General features: G+C 36.4%; 1 protein-coding gene across 1 annotated transcript in view; it reads right to left on the bottom strand.

Annotated features, from left to right (window-relative positions):
* Positions 1-20,475, bottom strand: part of BAIAP3 (BAI1 associated protein 3) — a 537,315-nt gene that overhangs the window by 148,867 nt on the left and 367,973 nt on the right. The window contains exons 15-17 of the mRNA XM_053695302.1: positions 14,058-14,182; positions 13,870-13,960; positions 185-241 (exon numbers count right to left, since the gene is read on the bottom strand). Coding sequence (XP_053551277.1) covers positions 185-241; positions 13,870-13,960; positions 14,058-14,182 — 273 coding nt within the window. The remainder of the gene's footprint in view (positions 1-184; positions 242-13,869; positions 13,961-14,057; positions 14,183-20,475) is intronic.

The raw sequence follows: 20,475 nt of genomic DNA, 5'->3' as shown, positions 1-20,475 counted from the left end.
TATAAAAATTGCATTATCTATTTGAATCATGAAAAAACAACATTTGGGTTTTATGTTCCTTTAACCCCTTAATGACCATGACGTACCCTGTACGTCGCTGGCCATTAAGGGGTTAAACAACATTATATAAAATGCATGTTTGCATACATTGTTAGTAGGGCAGAAAAATAACATGAAAACGCACCTTTTCTTCTGGTTTCAGACAGGCATATGTTTTCTCGTACCATTCCAATGTGCCTTTCTGAAAAACATGAAAATTAAGCGAATCAATATGATGAGCTTCTCCAGAAGTAGTGATGGAAAACAATACAAATCTAGTTTAAAAAAAATTGGATACAAATTATTTACCTCTGGCCCAAAGCCCCTTGTCATTGAAAATAATCACTTGCCATTATCCTTGTATCTCATGTGAAGGTTTCTTATTATACTATTAAAGGGACATTATACCTACATGTTGACATGTTGAAGTACATAAAAGTGATGCAGCGCAGCTGTAAAAAGTTGACTAGAAAATATCACCTGAATATCTCTATGTAAAAAACGTAAGATATTTTACCTCAAAATTTCCTAAATATTCACACCCCACTGTAAAGAGACTTTAAGCAACCAGTCAGGATACTTGTCCCAGGACTTGCTAGGGAGTATGCATCTGTCATGTGCAGGCACAGTCATGTTACTTTCCTATTCAGTTTAAGTAAGTTCTATGAAATCTCATGAGATTTCAGTGAAATCTCATGAAATCACAGCAAAGGCAAAGCTTGACCTCAGCACTGCTGATTCAGATTGGTTATTTTTTTTTTCTAACTTGCAGCTTGGCAGCAGCTTAAGTAAACTGTTTACACAGCACTTACTCTGGTGAGCTGAAGAAATATTGAGGTAAAATATCTTCATTTTTTACATAGAGATGTTCAGGTGATATTTTCCTGTCAGCTTTATACAGTTATGCTGCATCCCTTTCAAGAGATTTAGTTTATGAGTATTATGTTCCTTTAAAGGAATCTGTCAATATGGTGAGCAGGTATTAATTACAAATATATTGGCCTTTTGTCTCTTTGTAACTAACATTTAGTTATTTGTGGTTATATTTTTATGCCACTGAAAGTGCTTGTAATTAGTTTCCCTCTGTCTTCCATCAACTTTTTTATATGCCCTCCTGCGAGCTAGATGATTTATAAGACACCCTTTAAGCCAAGCCTCAGTGAACAGACGTTGCCCTGCCTAAGAACACTGCTCACTGTAAATATTGCTGAAGACTTAAATATTGTCTGGGTAAAAAAGGAGGATTCCTAGACAGAAAGGATAGAATGAAGCTGTATAATAAAAAAAATAATGCTGATCTATGGAATTCACTGTTTTTATTGGTACACAAACGTATCCTGTGAGGGCAGTGCACCAATGATAAAATACTATTCCTGCTTAGAGAGCTGGCGGTGGTGTGTATGCTGCTTCTATGAAGACGTAAGTCACACAAAAGTAAATTAGAAAGTTGTTCAAAATTGAAAGTTCTGTTTGAGTCATGAAAGTTTAATTTTGGCTTTACTGTCCCTTTAAATGTAAAAGTGCTTGCTTTTATGTGTTTATGCAAGCAATTGTATAATAATAAAACATTCTAAGATGCAAACCTGAGAAAGCAAGGGTAAGGTGATGTATTTAATCAATACATACTGCATGGTGATACCTGTGTGCACTAACTGGTTTGTGTGAAGTTATGTGTATGCATGTCTATATATGTGCACTGGTATGTATATATGTGTACTGGTATGTATATATGTGTACTGGTATGTATATATGTGCACTGGTATGTATATATGTGCACTGGTATGTATATATGTGCACTGGTATGTATATATGTGCACTGGTATGTATATATGTGTTCTGGTATGTATATATGTGTACTGGTATGTATATATGTGCACTGGTATGTATATATGTGTACTGGTATGTATATATGTGCTCTGGTATGTATATATGTGTACTGGTATGTATATATGTGTACTGGTATCTATATATGTGCACTGGTATGTATATATGTGTACTGGTATGTATATATGTGCACTGGTATGTATATATGTGTACTGGTATGTATATATGTGCTCTGGTATGTATATATGTGTACTGGTATGTATATATGTGTACTGGTATGTATATATGTGTACTGGTATGTATATATGTGCACTGGTATGCATATATGTGTACTGGTATGTATATATGTGTACTGGTATGTATATATGTGCACTGGTATGTATATATGTGTACTGGTATGTATATATGTGCACTGGTATGTATATATGTGTTCTGGTATGTATATATGTGTACTGGTATGTATATATGTGCACTGGTATGTATATATGTGTACTGGTATGTATATATGTGCTCTGGTATGTATATATGTGTACTGGTATGTATATATGTGTACTGGTATCTATATATGTGCACTGGTATGTATATATGTGTACTGGTATGTATATATGTGCACTGGTATGTATATATGTGTACTGGTATGTATATATGTGCTCTGGTATGTATATATGTGTACTGGTATGTATATATGTGTACTGGTATGTATATATGTGCACTGGTATGTATATATGTGTACTGGTATGTATATATGTGTACTGGTATGTATATATGTGCACTGGTATGCATATATGTGTACTGGTATGTATATATGTGTACTGGTATGTATATATGTGTACTGGTATGTATATATGTGTACTGGTATGTATATATGTGCACTGGTATGTATATATGTGTACTGGTATGTATATATGTGTACTTGTATGTATATATGTGCACTGGTATGTATATATGTGTACTGGTATGTATATATGTGTACTGGTATGTATATATGTGCACTGGTATGTATATATGTGTACTGGTATGTATATATGTGCACTGGTATGTATATATGTGTACTGGTATGTATATATGTGTTCTGGTATGTATATATGTGTACTGGTATGTATATATGTGCACTGGTATGTATATATGTGCTCTGGTATGTATATATGTGTACTGGTATGTATATATGTGTACTGGTATGTATATATGTGCACTGGTATGTATATATGTGTACTGGTATGTATATATGTGTACTGGTATGTATATATGTGCACTGGTATGTATATATGTGTACTGGTATGTATATATGTGCACTGGTATGTATATATGTGTACTGGTATGTATATATGTGCACTGGTATGTATATATGTGTACTGGTATGTATATATGTGTACTGGTATGTATATATGTGCACTGCTATGTATATATGTGTACTGGTATGTATATATGTGCACTGGCATGTATATATATGTACTGGTATGTATATATGTGCGCTGGTATGTATATATGTGTACTGGTATGTATATATGTGCACTGGCATGTATATATGTGTACTGGTATGTATATATGTGCACTGGTATGTATATATGTGTACTGGTATGTATATATGTACACTGACATGTATATATGTGTACTGGTATGTATATATGTGCACTGGTATGTATATATGTGTACTGGTATGTATATATGTGTACTGGTATGTATATATGTGCACTGGTATGTATATATGTGTACTGGTATGTATATATGTCTACTGGTATGTATATATGTGCACTGATATGTATATATGTGTACTGGTATGTATATATGTGCACTGGTATGTATATATGTGTACTGGTATGTATATATGTGTACTGGTATGTATATATGTGCACTGGTACGTGTATATGTGTACTACTTTCGTCTCATGTCCAATCAAATCCATAGGACAAATTGCAACCCGCCCACTTATACCCCATGTGTAATAACTGCAATTACATACATACGGTAACCCAGCCCATGCTGCTAACCACGCCTCTTTCATCTCCTTGCCCTATCTTGTTCTGGGTGGAACAAGAAAATGTTTGCCAAGGGTCCAATCAATATTAAAGACGGCCCTGCCCTCACAGGATATGTGCATTTGCAGTAGAAAATCAGTAATAACTTTTACTAGAAGCAATTTTGCTAATGGAAGTATATCAAAAGAAAGTTTCTATTTCAAAGAGAAATGCGCCCATGCACATTTCAATTTTGACCTTTCTATCCCTTTAAATAAATAAATATTTAAAGGGACACTCCAGTCAAACTAAACTTTTATGATTCTGAAAGAGCAGCAGTTTTAAGACACTTTCCAATTCACTTCCATTATTACATTTTTCATTCTTTTTATATTCACACTTTTTGGGGATCAAGATCCTACTGAGCATGTTCCCAAGTTCACAGGGCATAAGTATACTAGTCTGTGATTGGCTGATGTCTGTCACATGATACAGGGGGCCCAGAAACTCATTGTCTTTTTATTATACACTTGATAATTATGCAATGCTACTGTATTGAGTGGTCCTTTAAGCGTCCAGCTTTTCCCATTCATTTTACTAGGCAGCCACTTGAAATAGTGATCCGTCCAGAAAAATACTGGACACCTGCCACTGCTGGTTACAATTTAAGCATTTTAATTTTACATTTTGAATATAATCCCATATTCATCAGCGCAACAACAACATGCTATGGAGTAGTTTTGATGTTGAAAGGGTAAAATAGATGTATATCATTTATACATACTATTACTATTAGTTTTATTAAAGGAAGGTGAAACCAAAAATGTTTCTTTTATTCAGGTAGAGTATACAATTTCATTATTTTTCTTTTCAGTTTACTTTCATTTTCAAAACTACTTATTGTCTTGGTATCCATTGTTGAAAAGAAGGTACTGTAGTTAGGCTCAGGAGTGTGCTTGGCAGCAGTTCTGCAAGAATGCTTAAAGGGACACTGAACCCAATTTTTTTTCTTTCGTGATTCAGATAGAGCATGACATTTTAAGCAACTTTCTAATTTACTCCTATTATCAAATGTTCTTCATTCTCTTGGTATCTTTATTTGAAATACAAGAATGTAAGTTTAGATGCCGGCCCATTTTTGGTGAACAACCTGGGTTGTTCTTGCTGATTGGTGGATAAATTAATCCACCAATAAAAAAGCTTAGATGCCTTCTTTCTCAAATAAAGATAGCAAGAGAATGAAGAAAAATTGATAATAGGAGTAAATTAGAAAGTCGCTTAAAATTGCATGCTCTAGAGGAGGATTTCCGGAGGAGGAGCTTAGCACAGGTGGCTGAGCGTTTGTTCTCCAGCTTCTAGCACCTGGTGATGTTTCCCATGCACCAAGCCCTGAAGTGAAGGGCTGCTACCTGGCCAGCATAGTAGATGCGCTGCCGGAATCCACAGCGAAATCCAACCCGCTGTATGAGACTACCTAGCCCAGAGGTATTTGCAAACCCTTCAAGCGAGACTGAAAAAATAGAAAGAGTCTAGGATGCACCGATACTAATACTCTTACCTGGACTTCACACCGCTGTCATAGGCGGCACAGACCGTAAGAACAAGAATGATCCCACTTACGTCTTTAATTTGCAACAAGCAGCTGCAGGGATTTTTCTAAATTTTTCCCCCCGAAGATATTACACTAACGCAGGAAGCAGAGCTTGAAAGGGTAAGCTTAAGACAAAGCCTCAAAATCAAGCCGCCGAGTCAAGTTAAGCTTTCTCCCACCGCATTAAATACTCACCCTCCCCTTCAGTGTTGAAACCGGTGGCCACGGATTTGTAGCTTCTGGCCCTGGCCAGCGGACGATTGGCTACACTGTGAGAGTCTCCGAGGATAGCTGAAGAAGCTGAGTGAAAGACCTCCTCCCCCGCAGGCGCTGTGCGGGAGGAGGCGTCTGCAGGAGTCGACTGCTCTGGTGTCCGACGAGAGAACTTGTGCTTCCGCTGAGAGCCCGGGTAAGAGGGGCGGCAAGTGTTTTTTTCTTGCTCTCTCCTCCTATATCCATTTGCCCGGCCTGGTTCCGGGACCTAACGCGAGGACCGACGGTGGATCCCCTCCTCCCCCACCGATGCTGCGTGGGAGGAGGTCAGCCGAAGACAGATTGTACTTCAACGGATACAAGTTGCAAGGCGCTATCTCTCTCCCTTGGTAGAAAGGAAGAAGATCAACAACTAGGAGGCCATCGGGAAGCTAGACAACTACCTAAAGGACACAGTAGCTGGGAAGGGTGAGTACAAGATTAACCCCGAAAACAATAGATGCACTAAAGTGTTGCTTGAGGGGAAAAGGAAAAAAATGAGCGTGTCAAACTTTAACAAAAGGGGATAATAGAGTAATTCTTACAGAGACAAGCATACAAAGGGAAAAAATTAAAGAAGGGGGAAAGATTTTTCTCCATACAATATAAAAAAGACTTTATGGAACTTTCCTCTTGAACACATAATAAAGAGAAAATCACCTATTAGAGACATTCCTAATAATAACAAGGTCTAAAGAGAAGAATTGCAACAAAAAGTTACCAGCAGACAACAAAGTATCTAAAGGAACATATTGCTGAGTAAAAACCACACTTCTATCCCCTCTCTTAGTTCTTTTTTTCACTTTTAATTAAACCAATAGAAAAAAAGAGAAAGGAATTATCCAAAGGAATGAGAGGATTAAGGGGGCAAAGAGGACATTGACTGTCAGGGGATATATGTGCTATTGTAATTGCTCTCAAACCTTAATTATTATTAGCCTATATATCAATATTATCATCTAGAGGTTAGAGATGAAAATGTTTCTTTATGTCCATGTTTGCCGTATTTAGTCTAAAGATTATAACAAAGTAAATTTAATAGACGTTTCATAGGAACATAGATTATATAATTTAAGTGTTTTTTTTTTATTTTTTATTATGGGTTAACAAATGCATGTGATATAAGTATTGCTTATTGATTTAAAGTAAAGTCATATATCAATTTAGGGACTGCCCTAGAAAACAGGCTCAGAATCATATGTATAGTAACGATTTAGGGTAAGATTGAACTAACAAGCTGAGTAGAAAGGAAGTCTCAAGCCTTAAGATAGCAAGAAAAATAAGGGAGAGAATATAAAGAGGAGGAAGGTTAGAAAGAGAACAGGGAAGGGAAAAAAAGGAAAAAAAACACATCCTGCTTAGACCTTATTTACATTGACATTAAAAGCTGCCAATTCTTGATTGCACACCCTCAAAATAACACAAAGTCCCATTATTGGGGTTCCACCCCATCGTACTATGCACGTTTTGCACATATCACACTAAGTTTAGTCACTTTTCTTTCTTTTTTGCCCCTTTTTTGTGGTCACTCACAATTTTTTATTTTTTTTTCACTTTTTAGTACACCTTCTCACATCCCTATTTTTCTCTCACATCTGCACTTACCCCCTAATTGTCACCATATTCCCTTCCTTTATTCTTTCCCCTCCCTTCTTTTGATTCTTTTTTTTTTTTTTCCCCCCTTCTTTTGAACTTTTCCTTTTCTTCACAACTAACATATGGACAAATTCCTAAACACATCCCTTAAATCTTCTCCCTCAAGAATGGCAGGTAAACTTATAGATAAAAAGTCTAAAGGAGTTGTAGAAAGTGCCACTGAGGCACATTCCATAACAAACTTAAATCCAATAAATTAGATGTTTAACATGCAGAATTTGGTTCTCAATATATCAGAAGCTTTGTCGCCTAAATTTGATACCCTAACATCAGAAATAAAACAAGATATTGCCATGCTATCTCAGGAAGTTAGGCAGTTCTCAAGTAGACTCCAAGAGGCAGAGCAAAGGGTCTCAGATCTAGAAGATCTCTCAATAGAACACGATACAAGACTAAAAGAAACAGAAGCGAAATTACAAAAAATGCAGGCTAGATTAGAAGACTCCGAAAATAGATCCCAGAGAAATAACATTAGGATAACTGGAATTCCGGAAGGAAAGAAATTAGAAAATCTATCTTTATTTATAACCAATACTTTAGCCCAAACTCTTGGTATCTCGGATTCACAGATAATAATAGAAAGGGCCCACAGAATAGGCCCACCCCAGCCTGACAATAAATCTAATCCCAGACCTAGGCCAGTGATAGCGCGATTTCTGAACTATTTAGATAAAACTAATATGATGCAACAGTACAGGAAGAAACAACCTATTAGCGTAGAGGGCGTAAAAATTTACATGTTTCAGGATTTTTCGGCTGAGACTTCCCTGAGAAGGAGAGAGCTTGCACCTATCTGCACAAATCTAATTTATAAAGGGTTTACGGCAGTACTAACTTACCCATCTAAACTCAAAGTTACCACCTCTGAGAATACATATACTTTCGACAATGTAAAAGACACAGAGAGCTTCCTAGCCGACTTAGAAAAAGCAAGTTGAAACCCCCTCCATATAGGTGACTCCTATTTCTTTTGAGTAAAAGTATTGTAGAAATGTATGTTATCTTTCTTAAGGCACGTTATGATCTCAATGATAAACTTGCAGTTAATGGTGAGCAACCCCTCTGAAGCTAGAGGGAAAAAAAAAGGGAAAAGAGAGGGCAGGTTCCTCTCCCTTTTCATATAATTGAGTTTCTAGGCCCCCCTTACCCCCCCCCCTTTTTTCTCTCTTTCCCTCTCTTTCTTCCTCCTCTCCCCTCTCTTTCTACTCCTCTCAAAAGTCCATTAGTTCCCAAAGCTAGATGACAAACTCTCCTGATAAGTTTAAAATAATATCTTGGAATATAGGAGGAATAACAACTCCTATAAAAAGAAAAGCCATTGTCTCTCACATGCGCAAGATGCAAGCTGACATAATGTTTCTGCAAGAAACACACTTGGGCATGGAAGAAACAATGAAACTCAAGGGCTCCTGGATTAAGGAGGTGGAAGCCTCACCTAGTATTGGAAGAAAGAGGGGAGTGGCAATACTGATAGGTAAGAGAGTAGAGGCGGAGATGCTACAAACAAGGAGAGATCCAGAGGGGAGATTTTTAATGGTGAAAGTACGAATATCTAAACAAATATATACATTATTAAATTTATATGCGCCCAACGAGCTTGATTATGACTTTTGGAATTTAATTCAATCTATGGTCTTATTACACTCAGAGGGCTATCTGGTCATGGGAGGAGACTTCAATATGGCCCCACAGTCTCCCTTGGATAGAGTGAGATACAACAGCAAACAACCTAAAAATAAAAAAGACAAATTAGAAACAAAAATATTCAAGAACATTTATCAGAACTTATCAGTTAGAGATATATGGCGCGCACATAATCCCGATTCCCGGGAATACACTTGTCTTTCTAGAGCGCACAAAACACTCTCTAGAATAGACCTATTTTTAATTGATGAGAAACTTTGTTTAAGAAAAATAAAGCCAGAAATCACCCCTATAGTTATCTCAGATCATGCTCCAATTTCTATCGAGATTCAATTAAAACCCCAAAGGAAGCCCCTCTGAGATTCAGGTTTCCATATTATCTGGTAAATGATGTAAAATTTAAAAAACACATAAAGGATAAATTTAAAGAATATACACAATTTAACATTGATTATATCGATAGACCCGAAATCTTCTGGGGGGCTGCAAAAGCAGTCATTAGAGGGGAAATAAAAGCATACGCTGCCAAGATTAATAAGATCCTAAGGAAAAGAGAGAAAGAAGCCATTAATTTTGTGGTAAACTCATATAATCGATTCCTCCTAAAAAAGTCACCCTTTAACTGGGCTAAATATATTAAGGCTAAAAAGGAAAGAGATGCCCTAATACTCCTTTTGGAAACCCAAAAAGATCTTAGATTCCGGGCAAAAATGTATCGTTTCGGTAATAAATCAGGCAAATTACTTGCCAATCTAATGAAAGGAGAAAAAAAGCCCTCTCTGATAGACAGAATACAACAAGAAGAGCAGGTATATATAAATTCAGAAGACATTGTAAGGAGTTTTACAAATTATTATAATGATATCTATTCTATAAGAATGGCTGATAATGAGCAATCTAGAGAGTTCTGGAGTAAGTTAAATTGCCCTACAGTCCCAGAAGATCTAAAAACCAATCTAAATAAATCAATATCGGAGGAGGAAATAAATGAAACGATTGCAAGGCTGTCACTTAACAAAGCTGCAGGCCCAGATGGGCTGCCTAATGAGGTCTATAAGATCTTAGCTCCGGAAGTAGCTTCTTGCCTATGTAACATCTACAATAACTTTTATGTCAACGGTAAATCGGTCCCAGTAAGTTTCACAGCCTCCTATACAACATTAATTTTGAAACCAGGTAAAGATCCAACCCAAAGAGAGTCGTACCGTCCTATAGCCCTCCTGAACACAGAGTATAAAATCTTGACCTCAATTTTGGCAGAAAGACTCCAAAATAGTTTAGCATATATTATTCATAGAGATCAAGCAGGTTTCCTGAAGAACCGTAATTCAGCTGCAAAAATTAGAGAAGTGTTGGTAATCTCTGAACATTTTTCTCAAAAGCTAAACAAGGGGGAGGAGATAGTGGATGCCCCTGACCTCGCCATAGTGGCAATTGATGCAGAACAGGCTTTTGATTCAGTCTTTTTTACCCATATTTTCACATCACTGGATAAATTTGGATTCTCAGGTAAGTTCCGGAATTTTATAGAAAACTTATATAAACAATCTAGGACAAACCTAATAATTAATAATCTTACATCTATACCGGTTGATATTCAGAGGGGCACGAGGCAGGGGTGCCCACTGTCCCCTCTCCTATTTGATATAGCCATAGAACCCCTGGCAATCATGATAAGGCAGTCTCTGCAAGGAGTCAGAATATCTAATTACGAATTAAAAATTGCACTACATGCAGACGATATCCTTCTTTGTATTGCAAATACAAAGACTAACATTCCCAAATTGATGCATATAATAGCTAGCTTTGGAACCTTTTCTGGTTATAAAATAAATGCATCAAAGTCAGAAATCTTCTGGCTAAGAAGGAATGCAGATTCACTAAGTAATTGTCCATTTAAGGAAGTAACAACAGCATTTAAATATCTAGGTATTACTGTTCCAGTTAATCCATCGGATCTGTACAAACTTAATATATCAGCAATACTGTCAACTATATATGAGAAGTTGAAAACCTGGTTTAGTTTACCAATCTCTCTATCTAGGAGAATTGCATTATACAAGATGGTTCTCCTCCCTAAACTTTTGTACGTGCTGCAAAATACCCCCTTATTTATATATGAAAAAGATATTCGACTTAACTCGGCAGTTAGAAATTTCCTATGGCAAGGGAAGAGATGCAGGATATCAATCTCCAAGCTCTCAGTAGGAAGGGAACACGGAGGATTGGCTCTCCCAGATATAAGATCCTATAACTTAGCATTTCTAGCGCGAACAGTAACAGATTGGATATCCACTAAAAATTATGTAACTAATACCCTACTAGATGAAAGCATCTGTCTCCCTTTCCATCTAACAGGACTGATTCACTGTTTACCAAAACTCTTACCTAATGCAATCAAGAAACGTAAAACTATCCTTAATCCCATTAAAGCATGGTGGAAGATAGCCAACCAGGTAAAAGTTAACAGTAAGGCTTCACAGTACCTCCCAATAAGAGGGAACCCTGAGTTTCATCCAGGAATGAACTCGACAGTATTCGCTAAATGGCACGAATTAGATTTAAAAACAGTGCAACAACTTCTCAACTTAGAGACAAAATGTATAAAATCATTTGAGGAATTAAAAAACGAATTTAAGTTAGAGAATAATAAATTTTTAGCATATCTACAATTAAGGCACTACATCACAGACCTGATAGGAGAGATGGGCTGGGACTGGGGTTTAGGTAAATGGGAAAATTGGCTTACACTAGCTAGAACTGGTTATACCTCAATATCTGACTGTTATCTTTCTCTGATCGGAGTCAAGGGAACACCTATATTGGAGCAGATGGCCTCTGAGTGGAATAGCCTAACTGTCCCAAATAGCATAGACTCACAGTTTATTCAAAAATCTATAAATAAAGTTTTTCAAGCCACACTCTCTGCTACGTGGAGAGAGGCACATATTAAAATATTACATAAAGCATATTTTACCCCTGAAAAGGGATATAAACTTCACAACCTGAACTTTAATAAATGCCCAAAATGCGCATTCCCGGCTGCAGATCTTAAACATATGATATGGAGCTGCCCGAAAATTAGCCAATTATGGCAAAAGATCCGATACTGGCTCAATAATATACTTGGTATATCCCCTCTGGTTCTTACACTTGTGCAAATTGTGTTCTGTCTGATCCAGGGGGAAGGGCAACAACCTCAGGAAAAACTAGTAACTCTCACAATCCTCGCAGTCAGATACCTAATATTTAAAAATTGGAAAAACCATAGAACTCCAGTGTTGCTGGAAGTAAAAAATTGCCTTAAAAAGCAATGTATTCTAGAACAAAGAGATGTTGGTCTGAATAATGAGAAGGACATAAAATTATTTTTTAAGAAATGGTCAGCTTTCATTAAAAGCTACCCAGCAAATGAGATAGAGAGTCTAATCTTTCCCTTTAGAAACTCTGAATTGATACAGCTAGAACTGTGGTAGAGGAGGGGGAAGGAGGAGAGGGAGAAATTTTTTTATCTATGGGGTTTTACCTGTCTTTCCCCCTTTTTTTTTTAATTAATTTTTTTTTCTTCTCCCTCCTTAGTTTTATTGTTTTTTTGTTATTGTGTGTTTTTTTCTTTTTCCTTTTTTCTTTGCCGTACCCAGGCCTCCCAAAGTAGTGGGTAGGCTTGGGCGGATAATATAAAAAAAAAAATCAGCAACCTGATCTCTTGCGGATCATTTTTCTTTTGATTTAGGAGGTTCAAAAGGACCTAAACATATTTTGGTTTTGTTTTGTCGTTGTATATATTCTGAATAAACCCCGTTGTTGTAATATGGTTGCTGATATGAAAATAAATATTTTTTAAAAAAATTGCATGCTCTATCTGAATCACGAAAGAAATTTTTTATATTTTATGTTATACATTGTGCAAACACCACTGCCACCTAGTGCTCAAAAGCATTTTTGCAAATCTGTGCTTTATTGTTCCCCACACATGCATGCTACCTACCTAGGTATTTTCTTCAACAAAGAATATCATGAGGACAAAGAGAATCTGATAATAGAAGTACATTGGAAATGTTTTTTTTTTTAGTATCTTTTTCTGAATTATGAAAGAAAAAATGTATGTTTCATGTCCCTTTAAGCTCAAAATGTTTAAGTACATAAGTGTACAAGCAGGGTTTTATGGAACCTTCTAATTTTTGCAATTAAAGGGCATGAAACCTCACATTTTTATTTTATGAATTAGCACGCCCAGGGCTCTGAAGATGTTACAGGTAAACTTTTCCACTTGTGGCAAAGAGACATTTACATTAGTTTAAAAAAAAAAAAAAACTAATATAAATGTTCAACGAATATTCAGTATTTATTTAAAACAAAACAAATACCAAATAGCACAGCAAACGAATATTCGGAAAACTTCATTTTCCAAATATTTGTTCCAAAAGATTCGGACAAACCAAATTTTTTTCACCCGTGCACACCTTTTAATCTGAATCATAAATGAAAAATGTTGGGTTTCACATCCCTTTAAATATTTTTTTTTACTCAATCTATTATTTTTCAGGCTGGAAGACATCTATTCTTCATGTATAGCTCCTCAACTGGTTTCACTAAAATGAAGAACTATGGGAAATATTTCCTTTTTTTATAATTTGATATCTAAAAAAAACAAAACCCTACCATACTAATTAGTAAAAACTGGCAACCTAATCTGGAGTCAGCCGGTTTCAGAGAAACATTAAAAAAGTTATGTGTATCTGAAAACTGCATCTAATAAGGGACGCTAGAACCTAGAGCAACAGAATTTAGAAGCTTTAACCACCTGCCAGTGTTCATTAACTAATTGGTCTCTAGAAATAAATCCTAACAAACATTAAAGTACAAACCTCTACAAAAGAAACACATATATACCATTGATTACAATACCTTTATAACAGCTGCGATCTCCAGATGCAGCTCGTTGTGAAAGGGACACACCATTTTGAAAGATTGCATGTTGTGAATCTGACTGAGACACCTGTGACAGAGCGAGAAAGTTAAAACTAATTAAAAAGTCTTGCATTGGAAATATCATTTTGCAATGACCTAATGTGACCTTTTTCTTTGCGTCTTACCGTAGCATGAATTCCAACCGGCTAATGATAGTTGTGTTCAGAACAGGAAAGGTGTCCCTTAATTTTTTCAATAGCAAAAAACAATATTCAGTGAACAGCGTGAAGCTTTCTGCTAAACTCTGCTCCTGGAAGACAAAAAGACAACATTTCTTATTAACGGGTGAAATAATAATAAAGGAATAAAAAAACACAGCATGGTTCTCAAAAATTTGATCTTGGATATTAGGAATAGAAAGGGGCGGAGTCTGGGAAGTCAGGGGTGGAGTTTATGCAACCGTGAAGGCAAATCTATGTAATTTGTGTAATCTAAATTCTAGATTATAATTGGAAAGCAAAAATGTAAGCGGTACTGAGCGTTATCATAATAATATGTTGCATACTACAGTACTCATGTTGGATTGTGTAGATGTATGTATGGGGTACTTGTAAAGCACGGCTAATGCCCCGTAAGGGTCTCAAGGCGTTGCTCATTTTATCGATCTCGGAAGGATGAAAGCTAAGTGGACCTTGCCAGGGATCGAACCTGAAACCCTTGGGTTGCTACAGAGTTTAGCCACAGTGCCTTAGCATGCTGAGCTATCTGTCCAGCTAGATGCACAATATTCCTCAGGTAATAGATTTCTATAAGTGCCCATACTAAATTTATTTCTCAGATAAGGTGAATGCGCAAAGTCGATTGAGCACAAAATTCCATTCAGGAAGTGGATTTTTTTTTAAATTTTATTTATTTCTATAGCATTTAAGGAGTATGTGAATGCACAATAGCAAGTGCTAAAAGTTAATACCAGATTTTCAAAAGTGTAAATAAGAATGTATAGCGCACAAACACAATACGTATCTGACAACTTGTAATACAAGTGCTGTGAGTATGATACTACCAGTTTGCGATATCCATCGGAAGCATAGGGTGCACTACATATGTATCAGGTATGTTAAAGTCTTTTGGTTAAGCATTTTAACCAACAATTTGTAATAACAGATATGCAAAGTGGAGTTGCAGCAATAATGTTCCAAACCTATACAATGGTGCTCCACTTGTAATCTAGAGCTAAGTGTCTGGTTTTGGTGATGTGGAGGAGGGATCACAGGGAGTAAGTGGGAAGGTCTGGAACAATCTTTTACATGGTGGAATAGGAAAGGAGGAAGGTATAGGACTGGGCCTTATGAAATAGCACCAATAGCAATACAGGTAGCCCTCAGTTTACGCCGGGGTTAGGTTCCAGAAGGAATGGTTGTAAATCGAAACCATTGTAAATTGAAACCCAGTTTATAATGTAAGTCAATGGGAAATGAGGGAGTTAGGTTCCAGGCCCCTCTCAAAATTGTCATAAGTAACACCTAATACATTATTTTTAAAGCTTTGAAATGAAGACTTTAAATGCTAAACAGCATTATAAACCTAATAAAATAATCACACAACACAGAATATATAATTAAACTAAGTTAAATGAACTAAAACATTTGCTAAACAGCATTATAAACCTAATAAAATAATCACAAAACACAGACTTTACTTGCATTTTTCTGCAAACAGTTCTTTCTATGCATTCCAATCTGGACTGATTTATAGACAGGAAGATCTTGTTCCTTTGCAAGCTGCTCAATAGCTCAGGTCTCGTTAAACTGATTAATTTCAGCTTGCTTGGCTTGCATATCTTTGCTGCAACACAAGCGGACCGCTCCACCTACTGGCTATTTTAATCAATGCACTGCTTCTCAATGCTTTTCAATAGCAGTCACATGACTGAAAAAAGGTTGTTATTCTGAAACGGTGCAAATTGAACCGTTGTAAACCGAGGGCCACCTTTACACAGGTCCCAATTCGAATTAGGTACATCACTTACAGAGGTATTTTTGAGTCTCTAAAACATGTATAGTTTCATTATTTAACATAAAAAAGACAAATAGAGAAAAACACAGTTTCTGATAAAAAAAAACTATAATGACAGATATGAGTCCCTTATCGTGACCGAATACCAGATTTGTTTATTTAAATGGACAGTAAACAACTTGAAATTTTCATATAAAATCTTTATTTATGCGCAGTAAAATATTTTCACAGTATACTTTCATTATTTATATTCAAATTTTTCATATAATTTAGCTCTGAAATGTGAGGCTTTTCTAATTCTCAGGCCTGGAAAAACCCATCTGCAGATTTATCAAGGCTAAGCCTGCTACATAGTTTTCCCTAATTGGCTTTAACAGATAAGACATGCAAAATAATGAACTTTATACTAACAACACAGCTGTGTATAGACTAAAGCCTGAATTTGATCTTTCAAATAAAGAAAATGGTGGTTGCAGTTTGGCTATTTAAAAACAAATGCAGCAAACAGGATGCTACTTTGATTTTAAAATGTTTAGCCGTGGCTAATATGCTGTTCTATATCTAGACAAAAGAAATGTCTTGTATTTACAAGGTGTTCACCGTCTCTTTAAATTTATTTAAGTTTTAGGATGCATAAACAAGCCAAACCATTACAATTAAATGTCCCAAACACAAACAAATAATAAGTATATTTATAGTTTTAAAACCCACCTATATTTTGTAACTCTAAAACAAATATATAAAAGAAAGCAAGCTGGCATTCTTATATCAGTAATATGATAACCTAGTGTCATGCAATGTGACCAATTGCTTGAAGAAAATAGACTTTACTCCTTATAATTTGAGGTTTTAACTGTATGTTGGTTTATTTGTGATAGAGCGGGTGGTGCACTTGGGTCCTTGGGGGAGGGGCAAGAGGGGGAACAAGCAGTTTTCCCCTAGTATATCTGTTGTCACTGATAATTGCTATAATTTTTGGGACATTTTAATGTTTCTCTAGCTACCCCCTGGAACAATTTCTACATGGTGATGTGGTCTCCTCAAACAATCTATCTTATTTATCTGAACTTAGCTACTACTGGCTTAAAGAATCATCAACCATATTATATCTATGCTGCCATATTATGGGTTTTTTTGGAATCTCATGGCTGTATGGATATCCTTTTTATGAGAAATATACTTAAATTTAGTTAATTTCCCTTTAATTGCTCTAAAACTGGTGTAGAGTGGTTAAAAAATATGCAATATTTACATCAAGCACATGATATCTAGATGATCATAGTATCCCCGTTCAAAAGTGATATTTTAGGAGAGCAGTTCCATAGTTTCACTCTAGGCCCATTATTGAACCGATTAGGAAAGTTAGGTCAAGTGAACCAACAGTTGAAAGATGCATTTTTCCTCTTTTAAGTAAGAGGTCTCATGGGTGTAAGAATCTAATTTTGATTGGGATTAGGTGTGTTTTGGCCAGATGAAACAGTTAAATTAATTGATCCATGTGCCATTTTCTGTTTGAGTTACAAACAGCTAAGTGGACAAGCTCAGAGATATGTGTGTTACTGGCATAAAGAGTTGAAATCATTTCTCAGTGTATTACTGGCAGCTGAGGGGATAAAATCCCTGTTCTGAGAAATATATAGCGTGAGTTTGAAAAAAAGAGCACAGGGCAGGATTGGTTTAGCGTGTAGGGCTGGGTCTTTTGGGAGTAGCTATTAAATGCACCAATGGGCTTAGTACATTATAGCCCAGTTGAAAAACTTATAGAACTACCAAAAAAATCCCATCGATATTAATGCTAATGTACACAAATGCTCAAACATACAGTATATTAAACATTAAAGGGACAGTCTACTCCAGAATTTTTATTGTTTAAAAAGATAGATAATCCCTTTATTACCCATTCGCCAGTTTTGCACCACCAACACGGTTCTGTGATTACCTTGTATCTAAGCCTCTGCAAACTGTCCCCTTATCTCAGTTCTTTTGACAGACATCTATTTTAGCCAGTCTTGTGCTGACCCCTAGGTATCTCCACGGGAGTGAGCACAATGTTATCTATATGGCACACATGAACTAGCACTGTCTAACTGTGAAAAATGTCAAAAAGCACTGAGCTAAGAGGCAGCCTTCAAGGGCTTAGAAATTAGCATATGAGACTACCTAGGTTTAGCTTTTAACAAAGAATACTAAGATAACAAAGCAAATTTGATGATAAAAGTAAACTGGAAACTTGTTTAAAATTGCATGCCCTATGTGAATCATAAAAGTTTAATTTTGCGTAGACTGTCCATTTAACCCCTTAATGACAATGGACGTACCAGGTACGTCACTCAAAAATTGTCCGTCCCCCGGTAAAACGAGCACTGTAAGCGATCCTGATCGCTTCCAGCCGCTTTCCTGTTAGTGCAGTGATGCCTCGATATCGAGGCATCCTGCAATAACAATACTTAGCCATCCGATGCAGAGAGAGTCACTATGTGGCCCTCTCTGCATCGGACATCGATGTCCGCAATCATTGGTGGGTGGGAGCCGATGTGGGAAGGCGGGTGAGAGGCCATCGATGCGATCTAGCGTCAAGAGGTGGGTGGGGTCGCCGGGTTGGGTGGGCGCTTGCATGGGGCGGGAGTGGGGGGAACCACTACACTATGGAAAATTGTGTCCATATTAAGTGGGAGAAAGGGGGGTGGGAATTGGAAATATAAAACATTTAAGGGATCTGGGAGGGGGTGGGGGGTTGGTCTTTGGGGGGGAAGCTACACTACAGAAAAAATTAAAAAAAATTAAAAAAAAACAAATTTATTGTAAACTGGGCACTGGTAGACAGCTGCCAGTACCCAAGATGACTCCCAATAAGGTAGAGGGGGAGGGTTAGAGAGCTGTTTGGGGGGATCAGGGAGGTTGGGGGCTAAGGGGGGATCCTACACAGCAGAATAATTAAAAAAAAAAAAAAAACTTTTATTTTAGTACTGGCAGACTTTCTGCCAGTACTTAAGATGGCGGGCACAATTGTGGGGTGGGGGAGGGAAGAGAGCTGTTTGGGAGGGTTCAGGGGGTCTGATGTGTCAGGTGGGAGGCTGATCCCTACACTAAATCTAAAATTAACCCTGCAAGCTCCCTAATTAACCCTTTCACTACTAGACATAATACACGTGTGATGCGCAGTGGCATTTAGCGGCTTTCTAATTACCAAAAAGCAACGCCAAAGCTATATATGTCTGCAATTTCTGAACAAAGGGGATCCCAGAGAAGCATTTACAACCACTTGTGCCATAATTGCACAATCTGTATGTAAATAATTTCAGTGAGAAACATAAAATTGTGAAAAATGTAATGTTTTTTTTAAATTTGATAGCATTTGGCAGTGAAATGGTGGCATGAAATATACCAAAATGGGCCTATATCAATACTATGGGTTGTCTACTACACTAAAGCTAAAATTAACCCTACAAGCTCCCTAATTAACCCCTTCACTGCTGGGCATAATACACGTGAGGTGCACAGCGGCATTAATCGGCCTTCTAATTACCAAAAAGCAACGCCAAATCCATATATGTCTGCTATTTCTGAACAAAGGGGATCCCAGAGAAGCATTTACAACCATTTATGCCATAATTGCACAAGTTGTTTGTAAATAATTTCAGTGAGAAACCGAAAGTTTGTGAAAAAATTTGTGAAAAAGTGAACAATTTTTTTTTATTTGATCGCATTTGGCGGTGAAATGGTGGCATGAAATATACCAAAATGGGCCTAGATCAATACTTTGGGTTGTCTTCTAAAAAAAAAAAATATACATGTCAAGGGATATTCAGGGATTCCTATAAGATATCAGTGTTCCAATGTAACTGGCGCTAATTTTGAAAAAAAGTGGTTTGGAAATAGCAAAGTGCAACTTGTATTTATTGCCCTATAACTTGCAAAAAAAGCAAAGAACATGTAAACATTGGGTATTTCTAAACTCAGGACAAAATTTAGAAATATTTAGCAGGGTTTTTTTTTTTGGTGGTTGTAGATGTGTAACAGATTTTGGGGGTCAAAGTTGGAAAAAGTGTGTTTTTTTCCATTTTTTCCTCATATTTTATAAAAAAATTTTTATAGTAAATTATAAGATATGATTAAAATAATGCTATCTTTAGAAAGTCCATTTAACAGTATATAATATGTGTGGGTACAGTAAATGAGTAAGAGGAAAATTACAACTAAACACAAACACTGCAGAAATGTAAAAATAGCCCTTGTCCTTAAGGGTAAGAAAATTGAAAAATGGTCTGGTCATTAAGGGGTTAAACATTCTATATAGTAACCCTTACATGCACATTTTTATTATTTGCTTTAACAATACATCATTTGTATTTTATATATATTTTTTTAATTCTACAGCTTCATTAATAATTTTACATTTTAACGATATAGGGCTCCATGTACTAAGCAGTCAGCGAGCTACCCGCAACAAATCTCGCGTCAAAACTCGCAAACTGATATGTACAAAGCCGTCAATTATGTTAAAACTCGCATCTTTAAAATTGCGAGCGTACTTATCCGCCAAACCTCGCTACCGCTCCATTTTTCACTGTAATTAGACACATTTGA

This window comes from Bombina bombina, chromosome 11, assembly GCF_027579735.1.
Source record: "Bombina bombina isolate aBomBom1 chromosome 11, aBomBom1.pri, whole genome shotgun sequence".
Classification (NCBI taxonomy): Eukaryota; Metazoa; Chordata; class Amphibia; order Anura; family Bombinatoridae; genus Bombina; species Bombina bombina.
Note: the sequence above shows the minus strand (reverse complement) of the source record. Positions and strands in the feature narration are given on the sequence as shown.